Source organism: Stenella coeruleoalba, assembly GCF_951394435.1.
Source record: "Stenella coeruleoalba genome assembly, chromosome: 15".
NCBI lineage: Eukaryota > Metazoa > Chordata > Mammalia > Artiodactyla > Delphinidae > Stenella > Stenella coeruleoalba.
The window spans coordinates 71,363,183-71,388,415 of NC_137161.1; the positions used below are offsets into that span (position 1 = coordinate 71,363,183).

Here is a 25,233-nt window from a genome sequence, read left to right on the forward strand (position 1 = left end):
AATCTTACATGAACAGGCTACATAAATCAAACCTTTAGAAAAATGACTGAGTACACTTATGTACCTTTTTAACCATTCAAAATATATTCTCATCTTATTTTAAAGACAGAATTCTAAATAACACCATGAACTTAAAAACAACAAGAAAGCAATGCTCTTTTACACCTAACATGACAATTTTTATACATGTCCATACTCCCAACAGAGCCTTGGTTACTCTGCCCAGGTTACTATATTAGTGATTAAGGTATGTGTAAACCAATTTGTGATATCTTTCCAACATTCAGGTGTTAAATCAAGTTTACAGTTCCAAGCTTTGAATGCTTCATAAGAGTTCAAGATTAAACATGTGGCAGAGCAGAAACACACATACACGTCATTAAACTATGATACTGATACGGTGGACTTTGCAAATACCTACGTAGCAAATTAAGGTACTTTTTCTATCACCTGCAATATCCACTATGCCATAGGAAAGTTTCCTTAAACAAGAGACAAAAAAAGGTACACTTTCAACAGCATAACACTACTTATACCTTTCTTATCAATTTCAATATATTCAAAGCATTTATTTTTTAGTTTCCAGAAACGGTAAAAGTAATCAAGGTACCATTAAAATTCTACTGGGTTATATGCTACAATCTATGAAAGAGCAAACAAATTGAAAAACTTGACCATTTTCTTTAATCATAGTTAACTTTAAATGTAGTTCATTCCCTGATAAAAATAAGTTTTTTATTTACTCAATCTATAAAATATAAGCCTTAGGGAAGAGGAGGTCAGGAACTACACCCAGATAGAAAGGATATTCTCCACTTCAAAAAACACAGGGCACTTTCCTGTCCTTGAAAACAACTCTTCCCATTGCAGACCAAGGAAAAGCACATCCCCGAAGAGCAGGACTCAATATTGAGAACTTAAAGAGAAATTCAACTGCCCTCAGCAGCAAGCAATAGTGTGTTGAAAATGCTCTCTATTAAATCAGCTAACACTTCAAGTACATCCTCCACAAGTTTTCTCTTCATTTGCTACAAGTTCGGGCTATTTCTAACATCGACTTAAAATTCAGATAATGCAGTAGGGGAGAAACAGGAAATCCCTCCTCTAACAATTTTTCTTTACATGATAACGTGAATAGAACTTTATAAGCATCCCTTTTCACTCAGACACCTTTGGATTATCAATCTGTATTTTAAAAGATTTCTATTACTTCTCCCCTTTCATTTCCTTCTTTCTCTTCCACCCCTTTTGTCTCTATTTTTCCCCAAGACCTCATTCTTACTCTCTCAGCTGGGAATGACTCATTACCAAATAGTCCACTGGGCAATACTTTCCTGTACATATGAAATGCTTCTGTGCTCTCCAGAAATAAAAAATCCCTAGAGTATGGAAAATGTATCTTAAAGGTCCTCCTTTCTCTCATCATTTGGGAGAAGGGAAGAGTCAGACAAGAAGCTGGCTGAAAATTATTCTTTACTTGAAAGAACAGCCTGATAAAATGTGTAATTTTCCTTCTCACTAGCTTTGTTTCCAGAAAGCTTTTTATTAAAAGAGTGTTTCCTTTCACCATCTTCACATACATAATTAAAGCTCATGACATAGGTAATCTCTGCAATTTATTTTAATACAGAATAAGCACCTTCAGGTTGCAAATCAATTTCAGGTGCTTAGTGTTAGCTTCAGAAATTTTTATCATACCAGCCAATCAGAGAAGAAACATCAAAATTCTTTCTATGCTTCTTTTCGATGCTTGCCCCTTAAGTATCTGGCCCCAGGCACAATGTGACCAGAAGTCCAGCTCAGCAGATTCCAGGACTCTGAAGAACAGACTCTAGAAAGGTGTGATGTATGTGCTAGTGCAGGCGGCTGGGGGAGGTGGGGAGAACAGGGGTCGGTTCTCACTTCAATGATTCCTTCTCCAGTGGCCTAGAAAGGCTATACCAACACACAGAATTGTAGGTATCTTTCTGGGCCCCAAATCAACTCCTCTTTGCCTGGTATGACAGTCATCATAATTCTGGCATAAACTGCACAGATGCCCCAGGCCAAATGTTACAGAATTAAAAAAAAAAAGGCTATGCACCCCAGACCGCAGGCCATAATGGAACTAAGCCAAAAAAAACCTTTCAGATGGTTTAATCAACAGATCATATAATTGTGAAGTTGATTCCAGAACCAGTCTGGTCTTGTTTACCAATGCCTAAAGAAAAGATTTTATTATCATTATCAGAAATGTCAGCAATTTAGCACCAATCATTCTTGACATGGCTTTCATGCCACTGACTGGTTCTCATGCATGAATAAGAAGCGGGGAATAATACAACTGGAAAGAATTTTAAAGATCACTTAGTCCAATCCTCTCGTTGTACACAGAAGGAAATGGAGGCTCACATAGGAGTTACTAAAATCAAGGTGATCTGTGACAAAAATGGACACAGACCCCAAACCCACTGCCTCCCAGTCCAGTGCCCCTTCCACTACGGGGTGTTTCAAAGTCATGAAGGCTGCATGGGGTGAAAGGAGTCATTTCTGAAGGGTGGAAAGCGGGAGGTGGTGGGCAAGAGAGGAAGACAGCTACCCTTCTGAAATCTCCATGAGCACCTCACCTAAAAATGCTCTTCCAAATTCTCATTTATCATCATTAATCATACTTGATGGGCAGACAAGAAATGTCTGCTTTTCACCGAAGGAAATGATCCCAGCTGGGCGAAAACATGGCTTCTCCTCACTGTTGCCGACAAGACTCAGCTCTCTGTCTGGCTCACATTCCACTGCTGCTTCACACAAGACACACCACTGACCAACCCAGGATGGAATCCACTCAGACCCCCCCACCTTCCTGGTTCTTTCCATCTCCATGGACTTCCTCGCTCCCTCTCAGAGAGCCATGGAGACTTACCACAACTGCTTTTCAACTTGGAGTGAAAGGAAGCGTGTCAGAGAGAGCCAGCAAAGCCTCTGGCCTCCTAACCCACCACTGCAGGCTCCCCACCTCCTTGCCATTCCTCGGGTTCTTTCCACTGTTATTCCCTTTGCCTACAACACTGTTCCCCTGGAAGCCCACATGGCTCACTCCATCACTTCCACTCAGTTTCTGCTCAAGAGTCTGCTTCTCAGAAAAGGCTTCCATGATCGTCCCATCTAAATAACACCTCTGATATTCACTCCTCCTCACCCTAGATTTAGTTTTCTCACAATACTTATACCTACCTGAAAGAATTTATTTGCTTATTGTTTACTGATGCCTCCCCCTTGGTATTATAAGCTCCATGAAGGCAGCTATTTGTTCATTACTATATCCCCCAACGTACCTAGTTATTAGTACATGGCTGGTATTCAACAAATAGTTTATGGAATAAATGCATGAATCTCCTTTACAATAACAATTCAACAAATCTCTAGATAAATGAATCACCATACAAAACAAAATAATATTGAAGGAAGAACTTCTGTGCCACCTTGAGAGGTGATCCAAAAGAAGCAATATGGATGCTGAATTTTTTAAATTGCTGCATCATTCAAACGGTTTGCAGGGAGAGCAAGCAGAACATTAGAAAAGGGTATTGTTCTGGAAGATTCTGCCGTCACTAAGACTATAACCAATTTTCAAAGAATTTTATTTCTATAATCTGTACATAATACCCATTTCCTACATACCCAGACTGCCTCGATAATATAAACATTTCCAACTTTATCACAGGAATCAAATGAACAAAAGCATCGCCCTCTTGGCTTTTAGGTCCCCCCTATTCCCTGATGACTTCCAAATCCTGAACCCCAGATCCACATTTCCTAATGTCTCACCAGACGTGCACAGAAGGAACACGCAAATCTTAAATGCATTTTCTGCCAAACTGAATTCACCATCTTCTACCCAACCCCATTTCCTCAGATGGCCTAGAAAATCTGCCATCTGAGCCAGGAACTTGGAAGGCATTCTAGCTTCCTCCTTCCCTCCTCCCTACAGCCTAGTCCCTGCCCAAAGCCGCCTCCGTGCCTCGCTGCTGTCCAGCAGGTAAGCCCCGGCTTGGCTCAGGCCCCTGGGCTCACTCAGACTTCTCCAGCAGCAGCCTTCCAGGCCTCCTTCGCTCCGGCCTCACCCCTCTGCAATCCAGACTCCAAACTGCTGCCGAAGTCGTCACTCCAACATAAACATGTGGCCACGTTGTCTCCCTTCTCCAAACTTTTCATTAGTTCTCGAGTAAGGACTATGAATTAAACACTGATGCCCCCTGCAAACGTAAAGCCCTCCCTGCTCTGGCCCTGTCCATCAGCCTAGCCTCTCACTCTACCACTCAAGCCACCACCTCACATCTCATCACCAGCAACACTGAAAACACCTCAGCTCCTTGAGTCTAAATGCCGTGTCCTCACTGCACTTGGCACAATACTTTGCTACAGTCATTAACATATTGTTGGGTAATTATTATTTCCATCGCTTTCTCCCCACTAAACTATAACTATCAAAGGCCTCATCCTGGCACCCAACACCTGGCACGGTACCTAACAGGCTTTCAAATACTTGCTGGACAAAATTTCACAAGAAGTTAACAAAGTGATTGGGGTTCCCATCCCCCACCTTCTCCACTGCACCAAGGTACAACACGTCTCAGGAACACAAGGTTAAGTGAATGAGATAATCCACCCCACAATGACCTCACCACTGCAGTTCCAAAATGCTCATCTTAAAAATCCTCTTCAAGACAAGAAAATAATCACTTCTTCAAACAAATTACTTACAAGATAAAGTTTCCATAGGTTATCTCCTTACCTGTAAAATGTTAGTAAAAAAGTCATGGTAGAACATGGGCCAATCTTGACGGCCAATGTCAACAATCACTTTGCAGAGCTTGTTCCGGATGAAGTAAGGTAAGGTTTTGTGGTGAGCCAAGAGGAGTTTGGGCAGGCAGCTACGGATTTCCATCTTATCCTGAGATGGGACCCCAAGCCACATTTTATTGATCAGATTCTGAAAAACAAGTATACATCTTGTAAGTTAACAATCTATACACAAAACAAACTGGTTTTCATCCAACAGTAGCTATCTCCCTCAAACAAGAAACTCTGCTTTTAAACAAAGGTTTGGAGCAATTTGGCAATGAGAATAATAAAATATTCAAATTTTATGATACAATAATCCCATTCCTAGGAACATAATTTAACAGCTACGTAATTTAACAGAAACAAAAAGGTGTAGGTGCAAAAACTTTCTATAACACCATTGTCTCCACCAAAGAATAATGACAGAAACAACTTTAATGTAAGAATAAGAGAATGGCTTGGTGAATAATGGTACAACCACTTATAGAAATATAATATAAAGGTTAAGTGGGGGGGAAAAACAGAATGCAAAATGAAATGAGCAATATGATTATAATTAGGTTTTTTGAAAAAAAGTGTGCACAGGAAGGCAATGATTGGAAGAGAGTTGAAATAAATGAAGATTTTTAATGGGTATCATCCCTCCTCCCAACTGTTTTTCTTTAATCATCTTTCTCTTTTAAATGATAACATGGAAGGAAAAGTTACATGTTACCACAAACGACCTCCCGACCTCACCTATCTTACCTTTTGGTGCTGAAGATGGAAAGGTGCCCTGGAAAACCTGACATCTTGACAAAGGCAGTATATGGGGAAGAAGCCCCTGAGATGGGTTACCACTATTTCCCAGCCATGTACACATCAAAACTAAAGTCTAGTGCCAATAACAAGGCAATGTGACTAAGAAATACTCTTCAGAATAGTATAAAAGTATCTGACAACTTACCTCAAAAACCGTTAAACTGTACATCATTACATAGTCATTCCTAGTGCTGGAGAGAAAATACAGGCAGAATCTCCAGGCTCCTATTTGCTGAGCAAAGTTATTAAGAAGTTCCTCTGGAAAAGTTAAATAGCAACAAGAGAAGGCTATGAAAATACACAAAATTAATACAAGGCTGGTTGTTTTACTATTTTTTTTTTTTAAAACACACCTCTTCTACATAATGTAATGACATCAAAACCAACTACAAAATCCAGCTGATTCTTCAAGATAGAAAGGACAAAGCATACAATATTTTTCTGACTCTGAGGTGACCATGAACGCTGACACCCAAATAACAATAACCTAGCTACGGACACCTTTTTTTTTTATGGGCACTATTTTAGGTAGAGAAACTTTCACTGCTGAAATTCTTAATCTAATGTGTAGACAGACAGATAGAAGAGTATCATTTTTACCTTACAAATGATGGCCAACTGGTAACTTACTTCCTCTGGGGTACAGCTATATGTTATCTCCTCACCACTCACTCAACACTGTTCTTACACACTTATACACACACACACACACACACACACACACACACACAAAATGATGGCCAGAAAAGCAGGAAAAGAAAAAATTAAGACTAATCTTATAAATGCAGGATTGGAAAAAATGCAAGAGAATTCAAGATGGCTAACTCCCTTCATCTGAGTTGGTTTTATTTTAAAATATCACCCAGGAGTCGGCAAACAAGAGCGGCAGTCATGGGAGTTGCCAGGAACCACCCTGGGCACCTCAAATCAGTTAGAAGTGGTTTTCTTCCTCCTGAGGCTGCTGGACAAACAGCAAGCATTAAGAGTCTATCACCGTGTTTCTGGACATGCTGCCCCTTAGTCACCTTGACCTGCTGCGCTGGTCATAAAATATAACACAGAGTGGGTAAAAATACAAAGGCAACAACCCTGAGAGATTCTAGGAAGCCCTTGGAAAAGCAGCAAGCACTGCAGCCCGTTCTAACCCTAAAGTCACCGCTCTGCCAGTGCCCTACAACGCAGGCTAAGTGCACCAAGGCAGTCTCATTATAAATCCCATAAAGGAAGCTGATGATGTGTTCTTATAATTAAGCAAAAGTTTCTATGACTCCCAGAGGTGAAGTCCAACCAGAGAGTGATCTCTGGCTGGAAATGAGGAACGCTGGACTCTGTTCTAGACTTTGCCACTAATTCACTGAGTCTGATCCCAAGCAAATCACTGCTCCTCTTTGATGCTTCAGCCTTCTCCACTTTTAAAAATGACCAGACTGTCTCTTGAGGCTCCCTGCTAACAGCTCTATCTCTAGAGCACTTTTGGTGGAGGATGGGTGGAGCCCCTATAATAAAAGGTCTCCCTCCTTTCTCCCACCTAGCTAGGAAAGACTTTAGTTTATCCTAAGACATCAAAAAAGAAGCAAGAAGTGGTTCCAGCCCACACACTCAAATAAAGCTATGGAGACTAGGTACAAAAAGAACTAAGACACGCCTACTACCAAACCCCCGGATTCTCCTTAGCCGGCATTTAAATTAGACTTCTGTAGCATCTGGTTATTTAAAACTATTTAAAAAATCAGATTAGAATAAAAATATGTTAAAAAGCTTCCACTTTTAATTCATGAACACTGAGGTGAACAACATTAGCTTTGCAATCCAAAACTTAAAGAGAAAAACAAAAAGCATATCAATTATAAGCTTAAAACAGGACTATGGAGAAATTAGATATAAGGGAAAGATCCTTCACCTCCTTTGGTAAAAATCACCACTGATACTTTTACTATGAGGTACTTTGGTAGCATAAAAGTAACAAGAGGCTCACTCTGGGGGCAAGAGGTGGGTCAGCCCAACTGAGTAATAAGAGAGAACCTAGGGAAGCAAGCAGAGGGGATCTTCTAAGCCAGATGCCTGATCATCTACTGGGCTCAGCTTCCATCAGTATCCCCTGTTTATAAACTCTCTGGTTCCCTACAGCACAGTCCCTCAGAAAAGAAGGCATATACAGGGCAGGCCCACAAGAGACCACCACATTTAAAATTAAGAGATAAGAAGCTACATCCACCGGGAGCTAATGTGATACTCAAAGGATGCAAGGGAAAATGGGCTGCAGCCAAAGGTCTACTAGCCACCTGAAAATCCAAACGCTAATCAAGCTTTGGCCCAAGGGCAGAAGTCAGCCATAACACTGAGCTGGCTAACATGACTTAGAGAAGCCACGTGTGACAGAGAAATGGCTCTGCAGAGACCCGGAGACACAGAAGAAAGCCTCCAAGGAAGTGAAAGCAATGAAGGTCAGTACAGAGCAGCCAGACACACAGGGGAAAGCCTCGAGGTCTGGATCAAGAAAAACATTTTTCATCGTCAAGTTCAGGGCTTAAGTGAGGACTCAGAGAGAGAAAAAGATTACTCTAGGACTTCAGTGCAGCATGTCCCTGAAGCAGAGATCTCACAACTTAAATAAACCTTCTAGTTTACAGTATGCTTTAATGAATATTGTGCATGTCAGTGAGTATAAAATTCAAAAAGAGGTTCTAGAAGGTGCCAAGGTTCCCAGAAGACCTGAAATTACACCTACATCTCTCTGTTGTTTGAAGCCTTTATTCAACAAAACTTGCAGAATGAGAGCGATAACAGTGGCAATAAGGAAAAAGCAAGAAGGCCCCAAAGGATACACCCGTTAAAGGATCTCTGGGCACTAGATGAGGTTCAGGATAGACCTCTACACACCAAAAACATGTTTGTTTTAATGCTTTCACGAGTTTTTTCTTTAAATTAAGTCACAGACATCTTATAAAAGTTTAACATTGCTAAAATTAAGAGCAAAGCAGGGGTAGGGGTTTCCACACATGGCCAAAGGAAAGAAAATCCATCACTATGGATTATAGTGGGCTCTACCGACTACAGCCCTTGCAGCTAGGTTTGTAGACCTCACCAGCCACCAACCAGCAGGACTGGAGCAAAAGGAGCCAGAATTCAAGGGGAAACATGCAGGCTTGACCAGGCTGCCAACATCAAGGCTACCAAACTCCTTCCTCCCCATTGGGGCCTTTTCGTTATAAACGACTCTTTACTACTCAACATTTCACTTACCTATCTCACGTTTTCTTTCATTGGTTGTACAGTCGTGGAAAAACTCTGTCATCAGACTTTCCAGTGCCCTGAGAGAGGCTTCTTCAGATGCCTAACAAAGAAATTTGAAAAAAAACAAACAAAAAAAATCAGTAGCTGTATTTTCAGTTCTACTGTTCCTCAGTTCCTTCCAGGTCACATTCAACAGCCACAGTAATTTACTTCCTCAAAACATCTTGGTTCAACATTCTTCAAATACATGATATAAGCCAGAAAAACTGCAAGGAATTTCCCAGCTGACTCAAAACCCAAAGTTTTAGTATACTCTATAAATTCATGCTACCGTGCTATCGATTTTCAATTATTTATGCTAAGGAAAAGAGAGCAAATAATTTAAAATTTAATTCTTGAAACATACTGAAAGCAAATTAACAGCCCCTGGCTCTGACTGAATAGGCAGAATGAAGAGATTCAGAAAGGTTAGGGTGCCCTATAGACTATCCGTCAACGTTATTTGCCCCATGTCTGAATAGTTAGCCATATTCTAATTCAGAGCAACTGTAGTCAAACTGCTGCATGGATTCCCGGGGCTTTCTGAAGGGACTTCAGGAGCCAAACATCCACTCAACTCTCAATCTCACATGAGCAGTCAACAGAGATTAAGGTGCAGCTAAGAGCCAAGCAGAGCAAGGACTCAAAATGAGACAGTACCTCCCACGCTCAGGCCCACAGAGAGCCAGACTCTCAGCAGAACCACTCAGGCGGAGAATAAGAGGAGAGGGACCCTAAGCCCCCTAAGGCTCATCCTCTCCCTTTTCCATACGGAGCCCCAAACCCACTTCCTCTTCTCTCACTGAAGGAGGGGACATCAGGTGCAGCAATGAACTTGAGTCAACACTCCTTCACATAACCAGTCTGCAACAAGGTGAGCGTTCGCAGGCCCCTCTCGAATCCTCACTGGCAATAATTACCTAGACATGATCAGAAGCCAACAGCAGTTTTGATTTCTTAATCATCTCCTAATTTCCTTCTTCCCACCCACCTTCCCTATATCCTCTCCACTGCCCCTAGAGTGAGAGCTGACTATTAAAACTGTATTTTGAAACAAGCTCACAGGGACTTTGCTGGTGGTACAGTGGTTAAGAATCCGCCTGCCAATGCAGGGGACACGGGTTCAATCCCTGGTCCGGGCAGATCTCACATGCTGTGGAGCAACTAAGCCCGTGCACCACACTTCTGAGCCTGCGCTCTAGAGCCCATGTGCCACAACTACTGAAGCCCACACGCCTAGAGCCCGTGCGCTGCAACAAAGACCCAATGCAGCCGAAAATAAATTTATTTTAAAAATAAATAAATAATAAATAAATAAATAAATAAATAAAATATAAAAAAATATATAAAAAAAATAAAAAAAAATAATAATAAATAAATAAATAAAATAAGCCCACACTCAAATGTATCACGTATCAAGCTGTAATATTACCAGGGGCCTCCACTTGGTAATGGGCTTTTGAGGACACTGAGGAACTTGGGCCATTTCTGTGGATCAACGAGCACTTCTTGGGACTGGCACTAATTACAGAGGCTGAATCAGGCTTGCACCAGCCCACCTACATCAACCAGCACATGTTAGCACACTAGACAGCACACGGGGGGCCACGTTCAAGCAGTGCCAGGCACGGCTGTCGCTCCCATGCTGCAGTCATGGTGACAGCTGTGCAATGACAGCTGAACTCTGACATGTTGAGTGATGAATTATTGTTTAATAGTTCTAGCACTTGTGAGTTTGAGGGACTTTTTTATTTATTTATTTACTTTTATTTATTTATTTTTGGCTGCATTGGGTCTTCATTGCTGTGCGCGGGCTTTCTCTAGTTGCAGTGAGCGGGGTCTACTCTTTTTTTTTTTTAATTAATTAATTAATTAATTTTGGCTGCATTGGGGCTTTGTTGCTGCACGTGGGCTTTCTCTAGTTGAGGCGAGCGGGGCTACTCTTCGTTGCAATGCGCGGCCTTCTCATTGCAGTGGCTTCTCTTGTTGTGGAGCACAGGCTTCAGTAGGTGTGGCACGTGGTGCATGGGCTTCAGTAGTTGTGGCACGTGGGCTCAGCAGTTGTGGCTCACGGGCTCTGGAGCGCAGGCTCAGTAGTTGTGGTGCACGGGCTTAGTTACTCTGCGGCATGTGGGATCTTCTCGGACCAGGGCTCGAACCCATGTCCCCTGCATTGACAGGCGGATTCTTAACCACTGCACCACCAGGGAAGTCATGAGGGACTTTCTGGTCTGAATTTTATGATAAATATTAGCCCTCTGCTCTTTTTTCAAACCAATATATCAGTTCAACTAAAAAATACCCTTGGATTGCAAGTTAAGCTTTTTAATGCAGAAATAACCGGAATGTGGAACAAAAATAGGACTGCAATCCTCTTTAACCTGTTTCAAGTTTTTGTGTTGATCAAAACAGCCTCACTGAGGAAAAAAAAAAACAAAAAAAAAACAGCCTCACTGTTCTCAGTGACAGATTTGCTAAGTGTTATAAATTCATATTTCAAAATGAATTTGTATAAATAAAAAAATGCTTCGGTCTGCTTCATTAATCAACTTGGTGTACCATTTCATTTGAAAAAACAATTTTTAAAAATGTTTGAGGGAAGATTTAAAAGAATCAAAGGAAAATCTCCTATGTTAAAGTAACTTATTGGCAAAGAAATAAACATAAATCAAGACATATTTCTCGAACCAAAATCAGTTATTTAGTCAAAATAAATCTATAGTTTTTCTGGAGCTAAAATAGGTTCCTGAACACTAATGATACATCTTCAAGTCACACCTGCTACATAACTTATTCTTTTTTTTTTTTTGGCCGTGATGCGCAGCATGTGGGATACATAGTTCCCTGACCAGGGATTGAACCGGGGTCCCCTGCAGTGGAAGCGTGGAGTCTTAATCACTGGACCGCCAGGGAAGTAAGTCTCTCCACAACTTATTCTTGCAATGAATCATTTTAGAGTAGATCCTGGAAAAAACCTGAGCTTATCACATTCAAGCAATCAACTGTCAAGGTTTATTTCATATGGGTTCTTGAGGCAGAAGTTTGTGAACTTGACAATTACAGGCCATACATCAAAGCCTGCTGAAAGCAAGTCTCTGACTCCCCAGAGAATCCAACCCTATCTCCATTCCCAGTCCCATCAACCTCACCCCTCCCAGCTCCAACCCTAGCTAACATTCCCAAAGAAAGTGGAAAGACAAAAGTATCCACAAAAATCACAGGATGATAGTCTCACCTGATTTTGTAAATGATGGTTATACGAAAAAGGAAACTCTAAAACCTAATAATCCAGTGGCACACCAGGTGTTTCTCAGCAAGAAAAAATAACATGCTGTTTGCATTTTCAATCATTTCGATAACTGCAACAGGAATACCTACCCCATGGGGTGTTAAGAGGATCAAATGAAATGCTCCATGTAAAACTGATATGTAAACTCCACGAGGTTATCTAATTCACAGTTATGGCTGTTATCATTTTTATTTGGTCTCAGATACCAAATGAAAACAGACCAAAGCAAAACAACAAAAGTGGTCAGGCCTACTTTGAAACTGGAGATTCATGCCTTCAGGCTTAAGGGCTTTGTCCCAAACATTATCCAGTGGCGCTTTTTTCTAACTGGATTTCAAAACAAAACTATCTTGAGGAGAAGAAAAGAAGGGTGAGACTTTTCCAGGATCATACAATCAGAACAGAGCTATAAGGACATAAAGGAGGGCTTCCCTGGTGGAGCAGTGGTTGAGAGTCCGCCTGCTGATGCAGGGGACAGGGGACACGGGTTCGTGCCCCGGTCAGGGAAGATCCCACATGCCACGGAGCGGCTGGGCCCGTGAGCTATGGCCACTGAGCCTGCGCGTCCGGAGCCTGTGCTCTGCAACGGGAGAGGCCACGGCAGTGACAGGCCCGCGTACCACAAAAAATAAAAATAAAAATAAAAGACATAAAGGATATGTTCAAGACCTGCAAATGGTTGAAGGATATTGGAGAATTAGCCCCATTTGGCAAGAAGGCCACTGGACCCTTTGCTAGCTGTTTTAAGCAGGTGGTGAAGCCAGAATCCAGACGGCAGTGGGTTAAGAAATTAGTGGCCTACTGAAGCCCGCGTGCCTAGAGCCCATGCTCCACAACAAGAGAAGCCACTGCAATGAGAAGCCCGTGCACCCCAACAAAGAGTAGCCCCCACTCGCCGCAGCTAGGGAAAGCCCACGCACAGCAAAGAAGACCAAAAATAAAAAATAAATTTATAAAAAAAATTAGTGGCAAGTAAGTATCAATACATGGGAATATTCCATACAGACTGCACTTTCAAGTTATAAAAGGACAAAGACATTTAAAAAAAAAAGTGTCATGGTGTGGTAGGAAGAGAGGTTTCAATTCAATTCCCAAAGGCTATTCAAGCAATGCTCTGATTAACTGATGAACAACATTCAGGATTCAGAGACACCTGACTGCTTCCCATCTTGGACTTGGGATTTAAGACCCAGATCTTGCAGAACTAAAAGACAAGGTTAGCTTAAAACCAAGCGAGGCACATTCACACACACAAAAAATTTCAGTTACGTGACAGACATAAAATGTAAGCAGTAAAACAATAAAACTTCTAAAAGATAATACAGATCATCCTCATGACCCCGGGGTAGGGAAAAAATTCTTGGAAACACTAAACATAAAGGAAAAGATTGATAAATCGGAATATTCATCAGATGGCACAATGAAGAGAGTGTAAAAGAAAGCCATGAAATGGGAAAAGATATCACCAATATGGATAACAGAGAACTCCTATCAGAGTATAAAATAACTTCTACAGATCAATAAGGAAAAGATAAATGACTCAATTTTTTCAACAGGCAAATAGTTATTAAAGAGGATATCCAAAAAGCCGATACATAAAACAAGTGCTCAACCTCATCAGTCATCACAGAAATGTAAATTAAAAACAAGACAGTGCTACAAATCTACCAGAATGGCTAAATTTTTTTTTTTTTCCAGAATGGCTAAAATTTAAAAGACAGTAACAAGTATTGGTGAGTATGCTGAGCAACTGGGACATGCACACACTGCTGCTGGTGGGTCTATAAACTGGTATAACCATTTTGGAAAATGAACATATGCATACTTTATGATCCTGTAATTCTACTCCTTGACAATATATCCAACAGAAATTTGGATACCCCACAAAACGTACACAGATATTCACAGCACCATTATCCATAATATCCAAAAAGTCTAAAGAACCCAAATGTACATCACCAGTGGAATGGACAAATAAGTTGTAGCTTATTCATCAGGAAGATATTATAAGACAACAAGAATGAATGAACAGGTACTTCCGCAAGTAGCGCAGTGGTTAAGAATCCGCCTGCCAATGTAGGGGACACGGGTTCGAGTCCTGGTCCGGGACGATCCCACATGCTGCGAAGCAACTAAGGCCGTGCGCCACAACCACTGAGCCCACGTGCCGTGATTACTGAAGCCCGTGCGCCTAGAGCCCGCGCTCTGCAACAAGAGAAGCCACAGCAGTGAGAAGCCTGAGCACCACAACAAAGAGTAGACCGCGCTCGCCACCAACTAGAGAAACCCCGCACGCAGCAATGAAGACCCAACACAGCCAAAAATAAATAAATTTTAAAAACAAAAAGAATGAATGAATATTGCTTCATACAACAACATGGATGAATTTCACAATGTTGAATTAAAGAGGCCAAAACACATCCTTCATTATTCGTCTTATATTAATTTTTAAAAACAAGCAAAACAAATCCATGGTGTTATAATCAGAATAGTGGTTATTAACCTCTGCAGAGGAGGGATTCTGGGATGCTAGTAATATTATGTTTTCTTGATCTGAAAGTTACACCAGGATGACTGTGCACTTTTCTGTAAGTACATATACACAATTTTTGAAACTTAATGTTATATTTATTTTTAACATTCAGGTTGGTATTTGCAGACTCTGATTTCAGAAATTGTGTTTTTCCTCTATTAGCACAATTATTAAGAGCAGTTGGGAGGCCTACAGGTGAAGTCTGAGCATGAGACTCCTGGATTCCTAGGAATCATCACCGATTTGTCTTCAAAGCTCCAAGGGTGACAACAGAAAGTATTATAATCCCATAAGTCTATGCTTCCCCTGGGCTCACCTCAATAGCAAATTAAAATCCTTAGGATGATGAATTAAAAGTGGCTCAGAATACATACACTCTCGGAGACCTATGTATATATCTAAAAACTCTTTTGTGTTCCAAAAAGAGTTAAAATCTGCCAAGTGGAGCTTTCAACTATGCCTGCCTTGACTTTATCTGCATTTTTATTGCACTGCTCATGGTCCAGCAGTTCAGAGACTATGCTGTACGACTGACTCATTTATTAAGGAACTACTAAGTCAACCAAGACTCACAATCACCTAATAAATTATAAGAAAAATTGGCAAGAAGGGCAAGGGCCACATAATTTGAAATCTTCTTTGACTTTTCCCTCAATACCACTTCTACCAGGCCCTAATCACCCCCTGCCTAGATTGCTGTAACTTCTTTTACCTAGTCGTCCTGATGTCAGCTTTCCCAATTCCAATCCAATCTGTACTTCACTACCAGATAAATACTCCTAAATATCCATTTTCTGCCCCAATTATTCTAAACCTAGCTTTAAAGAGGCTTTGAATCTGGTCCAACTGAGACACTCAGCTATCCACTCAACAAATAAACTCAATATTCACTAAGTAACTGATACTGCATTAGGTCCTTGAGATACCAGGATGAGTAAGACTGTCCTTGACTTCAAAGAACTGGAGATGGCATGGGGGGTGGGGGGGGCGGGGAAGAAGGGTAGAACCTATGAATAAAAACGTAGAATGTGATGGTCTACATTCTATAGTAATGACATATATATAAATGGCTTTAGGAGCCTAAACAGAACTAACTCTGTCTGAGGGAGACAAGAAAGCTTCACAGAGATGATAATATACATTGGGATTTGAAGAATGCAGAGTTTACTAAGAAGAAAGAAGGAAAGCATGCCTGATTCACCATTACTCACCACAGGAAGCCATCACTCCACTCTGAATACTCATGGTCTCAGAACAAATGTCTATTCCCATCCTGCATTTGCTCCTGGGTCTGCAATTCATAGTTCAACCTTCATGAAATTTCTTACGAAGTTTACAGTGCAGATCCCCTCCTTGTTTTCATCTTTTGTCTTTTCTTGTAATCGGTATCACAGAATTTTGCCCATGGCACTGTTCTCTGCTCATTTCGGAATGGCACAATGAAAGAGCACAGGCTCTGGTGTCAGGTTCCTTGGGTTCGAATCAGAATGCACCTTGGCCTAGTTATGTAACCTATTACTCTTTCTCCTCTTGTGCAAAACTGGGGATAAGAGAAACTAACACACGGGGTTGTTCTGAGGATTACATAAAATAATCTATGTAAGGCATGTAGTAAACCTAATGCCAGGAATAAAGTAAGAGTTGAAAGTCGTATCTGTAACTATTAATAATTCATAGATATTAGGCCTCTCTAACCAGAACATAAACTGTCTGGAAAGAGATTCTGCCTAATATGTTTGTACTTCCTGTAACGTCCAGTATGGACTGGTACTCAAATATTTTACAGACCAAATTCAGGAGAGTAAAAGGAACAAGTAGACTGTTAGTATCAGTTTTATTTTCTCAGGAATAATGGTAATTCCCTCCGAATTCAAGATACATATGACTCTGTTTAAATTTCCCCCTTTAAGAGCTCTGATCAGGGCTTCCCTGGTGGCGCAGTGGTTGAGAGTCCGCCTGCCGATGCAGGGGACGCGGGTTCGTGCCCCAGTCTGGGAGGATCCCACATGCCGCGGAGCGGCTGAGCCCGTGAGCCATGGCTGCTGAGCCTGCGCGTCCGGAACCTGTGCTTCGCAATGGGAGAGGCCACAACAGTGAGAGGCCCGCGTGCCACACACACACAAGAGCTCTGATCAGAATGACCTTTGCTCACAAGCACTCAATGAATACGTTTTGAAAACCAGGAGACTGCTAATAATTTATCTTAAAAACACTGAGACTGATGATGGGTAATATGGTGCTTTGTTTGTTAAGACACCTAGATGACAGTTTTCTCAAATCCTGATTAAATCTGTAATGTTTTACCTAATTGCCCCTATAACACCCCTCTCTAACACATAAACTTTTTATAAAATAGATACTGGGGAAAAAATGACTTTTTTTTTTTTTGTGGTACGCGAGTCTCTCACTGCTGTGGCCTCTCTTGTTGTGGAGCACAGGCTCCGGAAGCGCAGGCCCAGCGGCCATGGCTCACGGGCCCAGCCGCTCCGTGGCATGTGGGATCTTCCCGGACTGGGGCACAAACCCGTGTCCCCTGCATCGGCAAGCGGACTCTCAACCACTGTGCCACCTGGGAAGCCCAAAATGACTATTTTTTTAAAGAAGGTTTTTATCAAGCTTTTTGCCAGGAGCCACGTTTTGTCTATCCTTCAAGGAGGTGAATCACATGAGCCTTCTGTATTCAGGTTCATGCTTCCTTGATAGTAAACCTAAAAAAATGACGGCGAGCATAGCGGAGTTCCAACTCAAATACTCCTGTGGCATATCTAGAACAGTTTTACTACTCTATTTACTTATACATAAAGAACGTTTCTGAGAAAAGTGATTCTATACTAACTGCTGACCAAGGTTAAAAATAAAAAGTATGCAAAACATACCTGGTGTGTTACAACAGACACCATTAGCAAAGAAATTCAATCTCATATAAACTCTGGGAGCTAACAGGATTACCATGGATGCCTAAACTCTCAAAAGAACACTCTCATTCTTCCCTATACCCTTCACCACTGCAAAGAAAACAGACAAGGGAAAAAAATCTCTTTGGCCTTTAGGCCTGCATATAAGTAGAGATGAAATACTAAGCTTAAAATAACACACAATGGGAATCAATGTGACATCTATCCATCCCCTCCTGCAGTCAGCTCAAAATGCTAAGAAGCGCACCAAGGAAGCCCCAGGCAGGAGAAGAATACGCAGAACAAGTCTTCTTCCCACCTTTCCCATCACTGCTCTTTGTGTCTCAACCTGCAGATACTGTCCTTTTAAAAAACAAACTAAACACACCATGATGAAGTAGAACTCTCACTTTATTTCTCTGAAAGCAAATTGGTAAAACCAGTTGAATCTTCAAAGTCTGACACTCAGAAGTGCAGTCACCCTGGGGGTGTTGAATGCTTCCACCAAAGACAGAGGGGAGACAAAGGGTACAGATACACAGTGAAGTAATTAACTCTAAAAGTTATATACCGGGCTTCCCTGGTGGCGCAGTGGTTAAGAATCCGGCTGCCAGGAAGGTTAAGCTGGGACGAAGTAAGAGAGTGGCATGGATATATATACACTACCAAATGTAAAACAGATAGTTGTGGGAAGCAACCGCATAGCACAGGGAGATCAGCTCGGTGCTTTGTGTCCACCTAGAGGGGTGGGATAGGGAGGGTGGGAAGGAGACGCAAGAGGGAGGAGATATGGGGATATATGTATATGTATAGCTGATTCAATTTGTTATACAGCAGACACTAACACACCATTGTAAAGCAATTATACTCCAATAAAGATGTTAAAAAAAAAAAGAATCCACCTGCCAATGCAGAGGACACGGGTTCGAGCCCTGGTCCGGGAAGATCCCACGTGCCGCAGAGCAACTAAGTCCGTGCGCCGCAACTACTGAGCCTGCGCTCTAGAGCCTGAGAGCCACCACTACTGAGCCAGAGTGCTGCAACTACTGAAGCCTGAACTCCTACAGCCCATGCTCCGCAACAAGAGAAGCCACCGCAATGAGAAGCCCGCGCACCGCAACAAAGAGTAGCCCCTGCTTGCCTCAGTTAGAGAAAGCCCGCGTGCCAAAAATAAAAATAAATAAAGTAATTTTTTTTAATTTAAAATTAAAAAATATAAAAGTTATATACAAAAGTTGCAAGGAAAAAAAATATTTTCTACTGGGCTTCCCTGGTGGCGCAGTGGTTGAGAGTCTGCCTGCCGATGCAGGGGACATGGGTTCGTGCCCCGGTCTGGGAAGATCCCACATGCCGCAAAGGGGCTGGGCCCGTGAGCCATGGCCACTGAGCCTGCGCGTCCGGAGCCTGTGCTCCGCAACGGGAGAGGCCACAACAGCGAGAGGCCCGCGTACCGCAAAAAAATATATATATATATTTTCTACTGAAGGAAAGACATGGAGAGCCACACCATGTTCCAGGAAAGCAAGGCCGGGGCAGATGCACTTACCACAACTCTACGAACACATGACTGGAACTAACTACTAAAGTTATACGTGTGCCTCGAAAGGCTCCTGGTTGTCTCACCTACAGCTTAAATCTGAGCAATATTTGCCCTTTGAGAGTAACTACAGACGTAACTTTGAATGATATCATCATGCAGATACTTAATATTTGATTAAAACGTATACTGTGGCTGTATCTAAACATAACTCTAATCATTAAAAGGCACCTGTCTGCTTTAGTCTAAAACTACTATAAAGGTGATCAACTACAAGACCTTCCCGCCCCTCCCACCCCCAGTATTTCTTGGGTTTGCAGAAAGTGCCCAGTCAGATTCTCCGTCCCTTCCATGAACAAAAGGATCTGTTTACTGCTGAGGACCAGGAGTCAGGAGCAGGATGACTGCCAGTCATCTGGGCCAGAAAGCCCAATGGGTCCCACTATGGTAGTGAGAAAGCCAAAGCAGTATATTCGGTCCCTATGGGGACCAATTAGAGGAAACATCTTGTACACAGAGGACAGTGTGTTTTATGCTGGGAAAAACCAATCCACCCACTACTAGACAAGCTATAATAACAAGAGGCACCAATTAGCTACGAATGGACAGGTGCCCTGGTTTCAAAATTTTCCAGCAAATCTAAAGAAAACTACAGAGTCATGACAAATAACTGTCATTCCTGATTCTAGACTAGATCCTGTACTGGAGGGAAAAAATGCTATAAAGGACATACTGGGCCAACTGACAAAACTGGAATACAGATGGTAGATCAGATAAAAGTACTGAATCAATGTTAAATTAATTAAAGTTGACAACTGCACTATGGTTATGTAAGAGAATATCCCTATTAGGAAATATACTATCTAGGGGCAATGGACCATGATGTAGGCAACTTACTCTCAAATGATTCAGAAAATATCGTGTGTGTATATGTATGTATGTGCATAAATATACATAGAGAGGAAGTGCAAATAATAAAAGCAATCATGGCAAAATGTTAACAATAGGTGAGTTTGGGCTAAAAGTGTAAGAGTGTTCTTGGTACTACTCCTTCTTCGCAAGATTTCTGTCCAATTGGAATTTTTCCAACTAAAAAATCTCATCTGTTGGATTGGTACTCTCCACCTTGCTCCTCACTGCTCCAAGCTAGCTGGTCAAAGAGGAAAGAAAAAGTGACAAAAGAGTACAATAAGAAGGAAAGGATTATGTTACTCTCTCAGATGCCAGATTTATTATCTCACACTGTTTCTGAAAAAGGATAATACATAGCCTAGACATTAAAAATTTTGCATCTGCTGGTTGGACAAGAACCACATCCCACTAAGAGCTAAAATACATATAGCTTATACACTTACTTATTTATATTCTAGTCCGAAGGCTTTAATTAGACAGCCAAAGAAGCAAATGATAAAAATAGTTATTCTGCAAGAAACTGCCTAAAATAAATGTGTAATACAGCCAAGAACAGGCTCTCTTCACAATCCCATCTGCTTCTCTTTCCCAGGTACATATCCCAGGAGGATGAATGTTTATACCAGCATGCCTAGTCAATTAAACTCAAAAGATACTTAGTGAGCACATTTAACACAAGGCATGCTACCAAGAATTCCTAAAAGAGGACCACAGAATCTTAAGAGAGAAATAAACAAACCCCAGAGTACAGCAAGTCCAACCTCATTTTACAGATGAGGAAAATGAAGCTCAGAGTATCTTGCCCAAAGTCAGCCAGCTATTGGTCAAGTCACTGGGCAGGGCCACCAGAGTCCTTTCCCAGCGACGGCTCCTCTACCCCTTAAAGAAGCCCAGAGAAGTTCTGCTCCAAGGGCTGTGGGAACGATGAATGAGCTGGCATTACCCTGCATTTGATGAAATCAGGAAATGAATGGGTGCAAGGTTGATGGACCACCATAAAAACACACTGCAGGGCTTCCCTGGTGGTGCAGTGGTTAAGAATCTGCCTGTCAATGCAGGGGACAAGGGTTCAAGCCCTGGTCTGGGAAGATCCCACATGCCGCGGAGCAACTTAGCCTGTGTGCCACAACTACTGAGCCTGCGCTCTAGAGCCTGCGGGCCACAACTACTGAGCCAGCGTGCTGCAACTACTGAAGCCCATGCTCCTAGAACCCGTGCTCTGCAGCAAGAGAAGCCACCGCAATGAGAAGCCCGCGCACCTCAAGGAAGAGTAGCCCCCACTCGCTGCAACTAAAGAAAGCCCGCGTGCAGCAACAAAGACCCAACACAGCCAAAAATAAATAAATTAAAAAAAAAATACTGCAAATCTGAATCACAATTAACACTACAGCTCAAATGTAAATAATTTCATTTCACTGCTGTTACCACCTGCACCATTTAAGAGCAAGTCTCTTGTAAACCCATACCACCTTCCTCCTGAATTACTCCCAGAATGGCCTTTTAAATAAGTTAAAATAACATGTTTGTAATTTTGGCAAAAATCTCCAGACTATATTACAGACTGTTGGAATCTGGGGGAGCATAATCATTTCCCTTCTCTCATCCTCCCTGGTTCTATCCATTGATATACAGTCTCAAGAGATCAAGTACAGGTCAAAGTCTAATGTCCTCCTCAGGACGGGTAAAGCTGCAACCCCTTTCTCGTTCTAAACTGCCCTGGCCCGCCCATGCCTAGCCACAAGGGGAAGGCGGGACACAGAGGAAGACAAGGTTCTCCTGAGAGGAAGCAAGTGAGAGGGCACAGGCACAAAGCTGGGCAGTGTTCTGATACAGTCAGTGACCTTGCACCTAGTAGATACGGGCCTTGGTGCTGGGCTCCCCCCAGTGCAACCATCAAGAGATCAATCACTCTTGTGGGAAGAAAGAAATGCGAAGAGGGAGACAGGGCCCAGAAGACTGTGCTCCAGTACTGCTCCCACTTGGGGTACAGACGACAATCCCCTGAATGTGCACCAAAGCAGGAATGAGGGGACACAGAGAAGGTGCTTTTTACACGAGCAATGACAGAACTAACAGGCTGCATGGGAACCAATGCTACCACTGAGAGGTCCTCAGCCACAGCCTGGCAGGCAGAGAAAATACCAAGTGAGAGCCGGCCCCAGCTCCAGAATACAGCCTGCATAAATTTGGGCAAATCCTGCCAGCTCTTGGAGCATCCTTGGTACTAAATACAATCAGGTGTGTGTACTGCATGTTGATTATAAAGCACTATGTAAATGTTGGCTAATACAGTAGTTCCTCTCTCACTACAGGTTTCTCTTAGCCCACCCTCATGTTTGGATTTGCTTTTATAAAGGCAAAGTCTCCTAAGTTGTCCTCAGCTTGTCCCTCTCAATACACCCAGCACCACCTTAATGCTGTAATTCTTAATTTATGATCAGTCACATTACCCTAAGGCTCTCCAAGTATCACTGCCGACTGCCAAAGGGTGCTTATGTATCCCACACAACGTAAACAATGATGCCCACGGGAGCAGCTGCTGAAGGACCTTTGACGGTGCTACATTCTGCAGGAAGTGTGATGCTGCTACACAAGCAGAGATCTGCGTTCAGTAGGAGGTGACTCTTCCTGACTGGGGAGTTCTAAATGCTCCTCCCATCACCATAGATGACTACTAGTCACCAAGAAAGAAGACACCACATGCTCTGGTGAGAGCAACTCTCTCCACCAGGGACTATCCTGGGTGCTGGGTTCTGCACAGCACTATTAGTCGATGCAATTTTCTTAAGTTTTACTTTCAATAGTATGCTTGGTAATCACAACTGTGATTTTTAAAAAGCTGTAACTTTTACAATATGGAAAGCTATCGTAATATTGAAACTATTCATGATTCTCTTCCTCCACCCCACTGAAGATTCACTGGGTTAGAAGACAGAACAATGGCAGTTCTGGGGATGTTTTTTTAGGAGTGGGGGAAGTGGAGGTGGGAGGTACACAGGAGAAAGGAAATGGATACGTAGCTCCTGTCCAACTGTCTGATCCTGCCAGGAATCCTGGCCTTGCTCACAGCCCTGGATAATGAAGGGATGACTCAAGAAGCAGCCTTCTATCAGCCTCCAAACCCCACACAACAAGCATAATTAGCTTGAGACGGGAGCATGTAACCACCCTTCCTACAGTTCCCAACCGACCCTGCTAGGACATGGGGGAAAGGAGTAGAAACAGAGGTAAAGATAAAGTGCTGCTTTTGATTCCCACCTCCCAGCTCTGCTCCTTCACTCTGGGCAACAGCCCAAAGGCAAGGACTAGAAATTCCACACCATTCCACCTGAACGTGCCCTTCCACCATACAGCTGGCTGGGTACTCCCTATCCTGGGAATGCCTTAAAATGAATTGTCACAGCGTAACTGTGAGGGGTGTGGACTCTGGAGTCAGCCTCAGGTCTGTATCTGACCTCTAACTTTACCACTTTGTGCATGACCTGGCACAAAGTACTTAACGTCTCTGAGCCTCAGTTCTTCACCTGCGAAATGGATTTACAACAGCTCCCCACCAGGTAGCTGTGAGAAGTAAATGACATAACACACAAAAACCCCTTGGCACCTTTAACTACAAATGAGCAGAACTCTTTCACTATATATTTCACTGATGAGTCAGTAAGCTTTAAAAAAAGGAAGAAACCAAATAAACAAAAATCCCACATAAGTCAACTAAATGCTCAAAAAAATTCCAAGAATGCCACCGTCTTCACTTTCATTTTTATAGTGATCAACCTACCAGTGCCGCACACAAAGAATAAAAGAACAGCACCATTGTCTTCCAGGCTTCTATTTGTGTTTGGGACAACATGGGTTGGAATTAGATTCATGATTCCAGCAGCAAAAGCTGTCTGGTCTTTTTTTTAAGAAAAACATATTACATAGAATCCCAATACATAAAATAGACTCCATCAGAGACTGCTTAATTAATGGGGCTGAAGGAGGAGAACCCAAACGCCTATCCAGCATTTGGGATACCTCCAAGAAAGTACCACATTAAAATTCCTCAGAATTAAAGCCCTTCCAAAAAAAAAAAAAAAAAAGCCCTTCCAGCTTCGATTCAGGTTCTACCAAGTCTGGCAAGTTTTCTTCAGGCAATAAATGGTTTATAAAAGACTGGTTTGCAAATTCTCCCTCAAGTATCTTTCAACTGCAAGCCTCTCACCACCACCCAGGGGCTTTGCCACCTGACCATCAGGGGTGATCAAGTCACCCCATCACCTGGCCCTGACCTGCCCTCATCCCCATGCTCCCTCTTCCAGTTTCCTCAACCACCCTGTGCCCCAGCCAGACCCAGCTTCTCCACATAACAGCTCCATGTCTTCACAGATGCCATTCCTGCTACCTAGGATGCACTTCTCTACCCAGAAAACTCCTACCTATGCATTAAGACTCCTTGAAAATGGCACCACCTCTGTGAAGCCTACTGAAGTTCCCCCGGCAGGGCCGGCCATTCTTTGTGGGCTTCCTAACATTACACTGAACACGGTGAACTGAAATGACCTCTTTCACACAACACTGGCGAGATCATAAACCAGTGCCACCACAATGGAAGACGATTTAGCAGTTATCTACAAATTTTAAATGCATAGACAACTTCACCCAGCGAATATACTTACGGCAATTTTTTTTTTTCCTCCAAAAGTTTATGTGTGAAAGGACCTTCAAGTCAACACTGTTTGTAAAACAAAAGATTGGGAACAACCTAATTTTCCATCAAAGCAAGACTGGTTAAATAAGGTACATCCCTATCATGGAATACTATGCAATAGTGAGAACGCTCTATACACATAGGTATGTGGAACTACATCCAATACATTAAAATTTTTTAAAAGGCACGAAACAGTGTACCAGTATGTACAGTATGCTACCCATTAGTAGAGGCAGAGTAGGGAATATGAAAATACACACGCTTTTCTTTAAACTGGTAACGGTGGTTGCCTCTAGAGAAGAAAATGGGGTTCTGGGGACAGGAGAAGGGAAAGAGGCTGACTTTTCTCTGTACACTCTACTGTATCATTTAAATTTTGTACAATGTTCACTTGTTTAAAAAAGAAAACAGAGAAAACAACTAGAGAAAAAAGAAATTTCCTGCTAATGTGTGGGTCTCTCCAGTAGCCTGGAGTGCATAGGC

At 42.3% G+C, this 25,233-nt stretch overlaps 1 protein-coding gene across 3 annotated transcripts in view; it reads right to left on the bottom strand.

Annotated features, from left to right (window-relative positions):
• Window positions 1-25,233, bottom strand: part of XPO6 (exportin 6) — a 107,473-nt gene that overhangs the window by 63,143 nt on the left and 19,097 nt on the right. For all 3 annotated transcript variants that reach the window (XM_079945079.1, XM_079945078.1, XM_079945080.1), the window contains exons 2-4: window positions 8,866-8,956; window positions 5,768-5,880; window positions 4,772-4,969 (exon numbers count right to left, since the gene is read on the bottom strand). In XM_079945079.1, coding sequence (XP_079801205.1) covers window positions 4,772-4,969; window positions 5,768-5,880; window positions 8,866-8,956 — 402 coding nt within the window. The remainder of the gene's footprint in view (window positions 1-4,771; window positions 4,970-5,767; window positions 5,881-8,865; window positions 8,957-25,233) is intronic.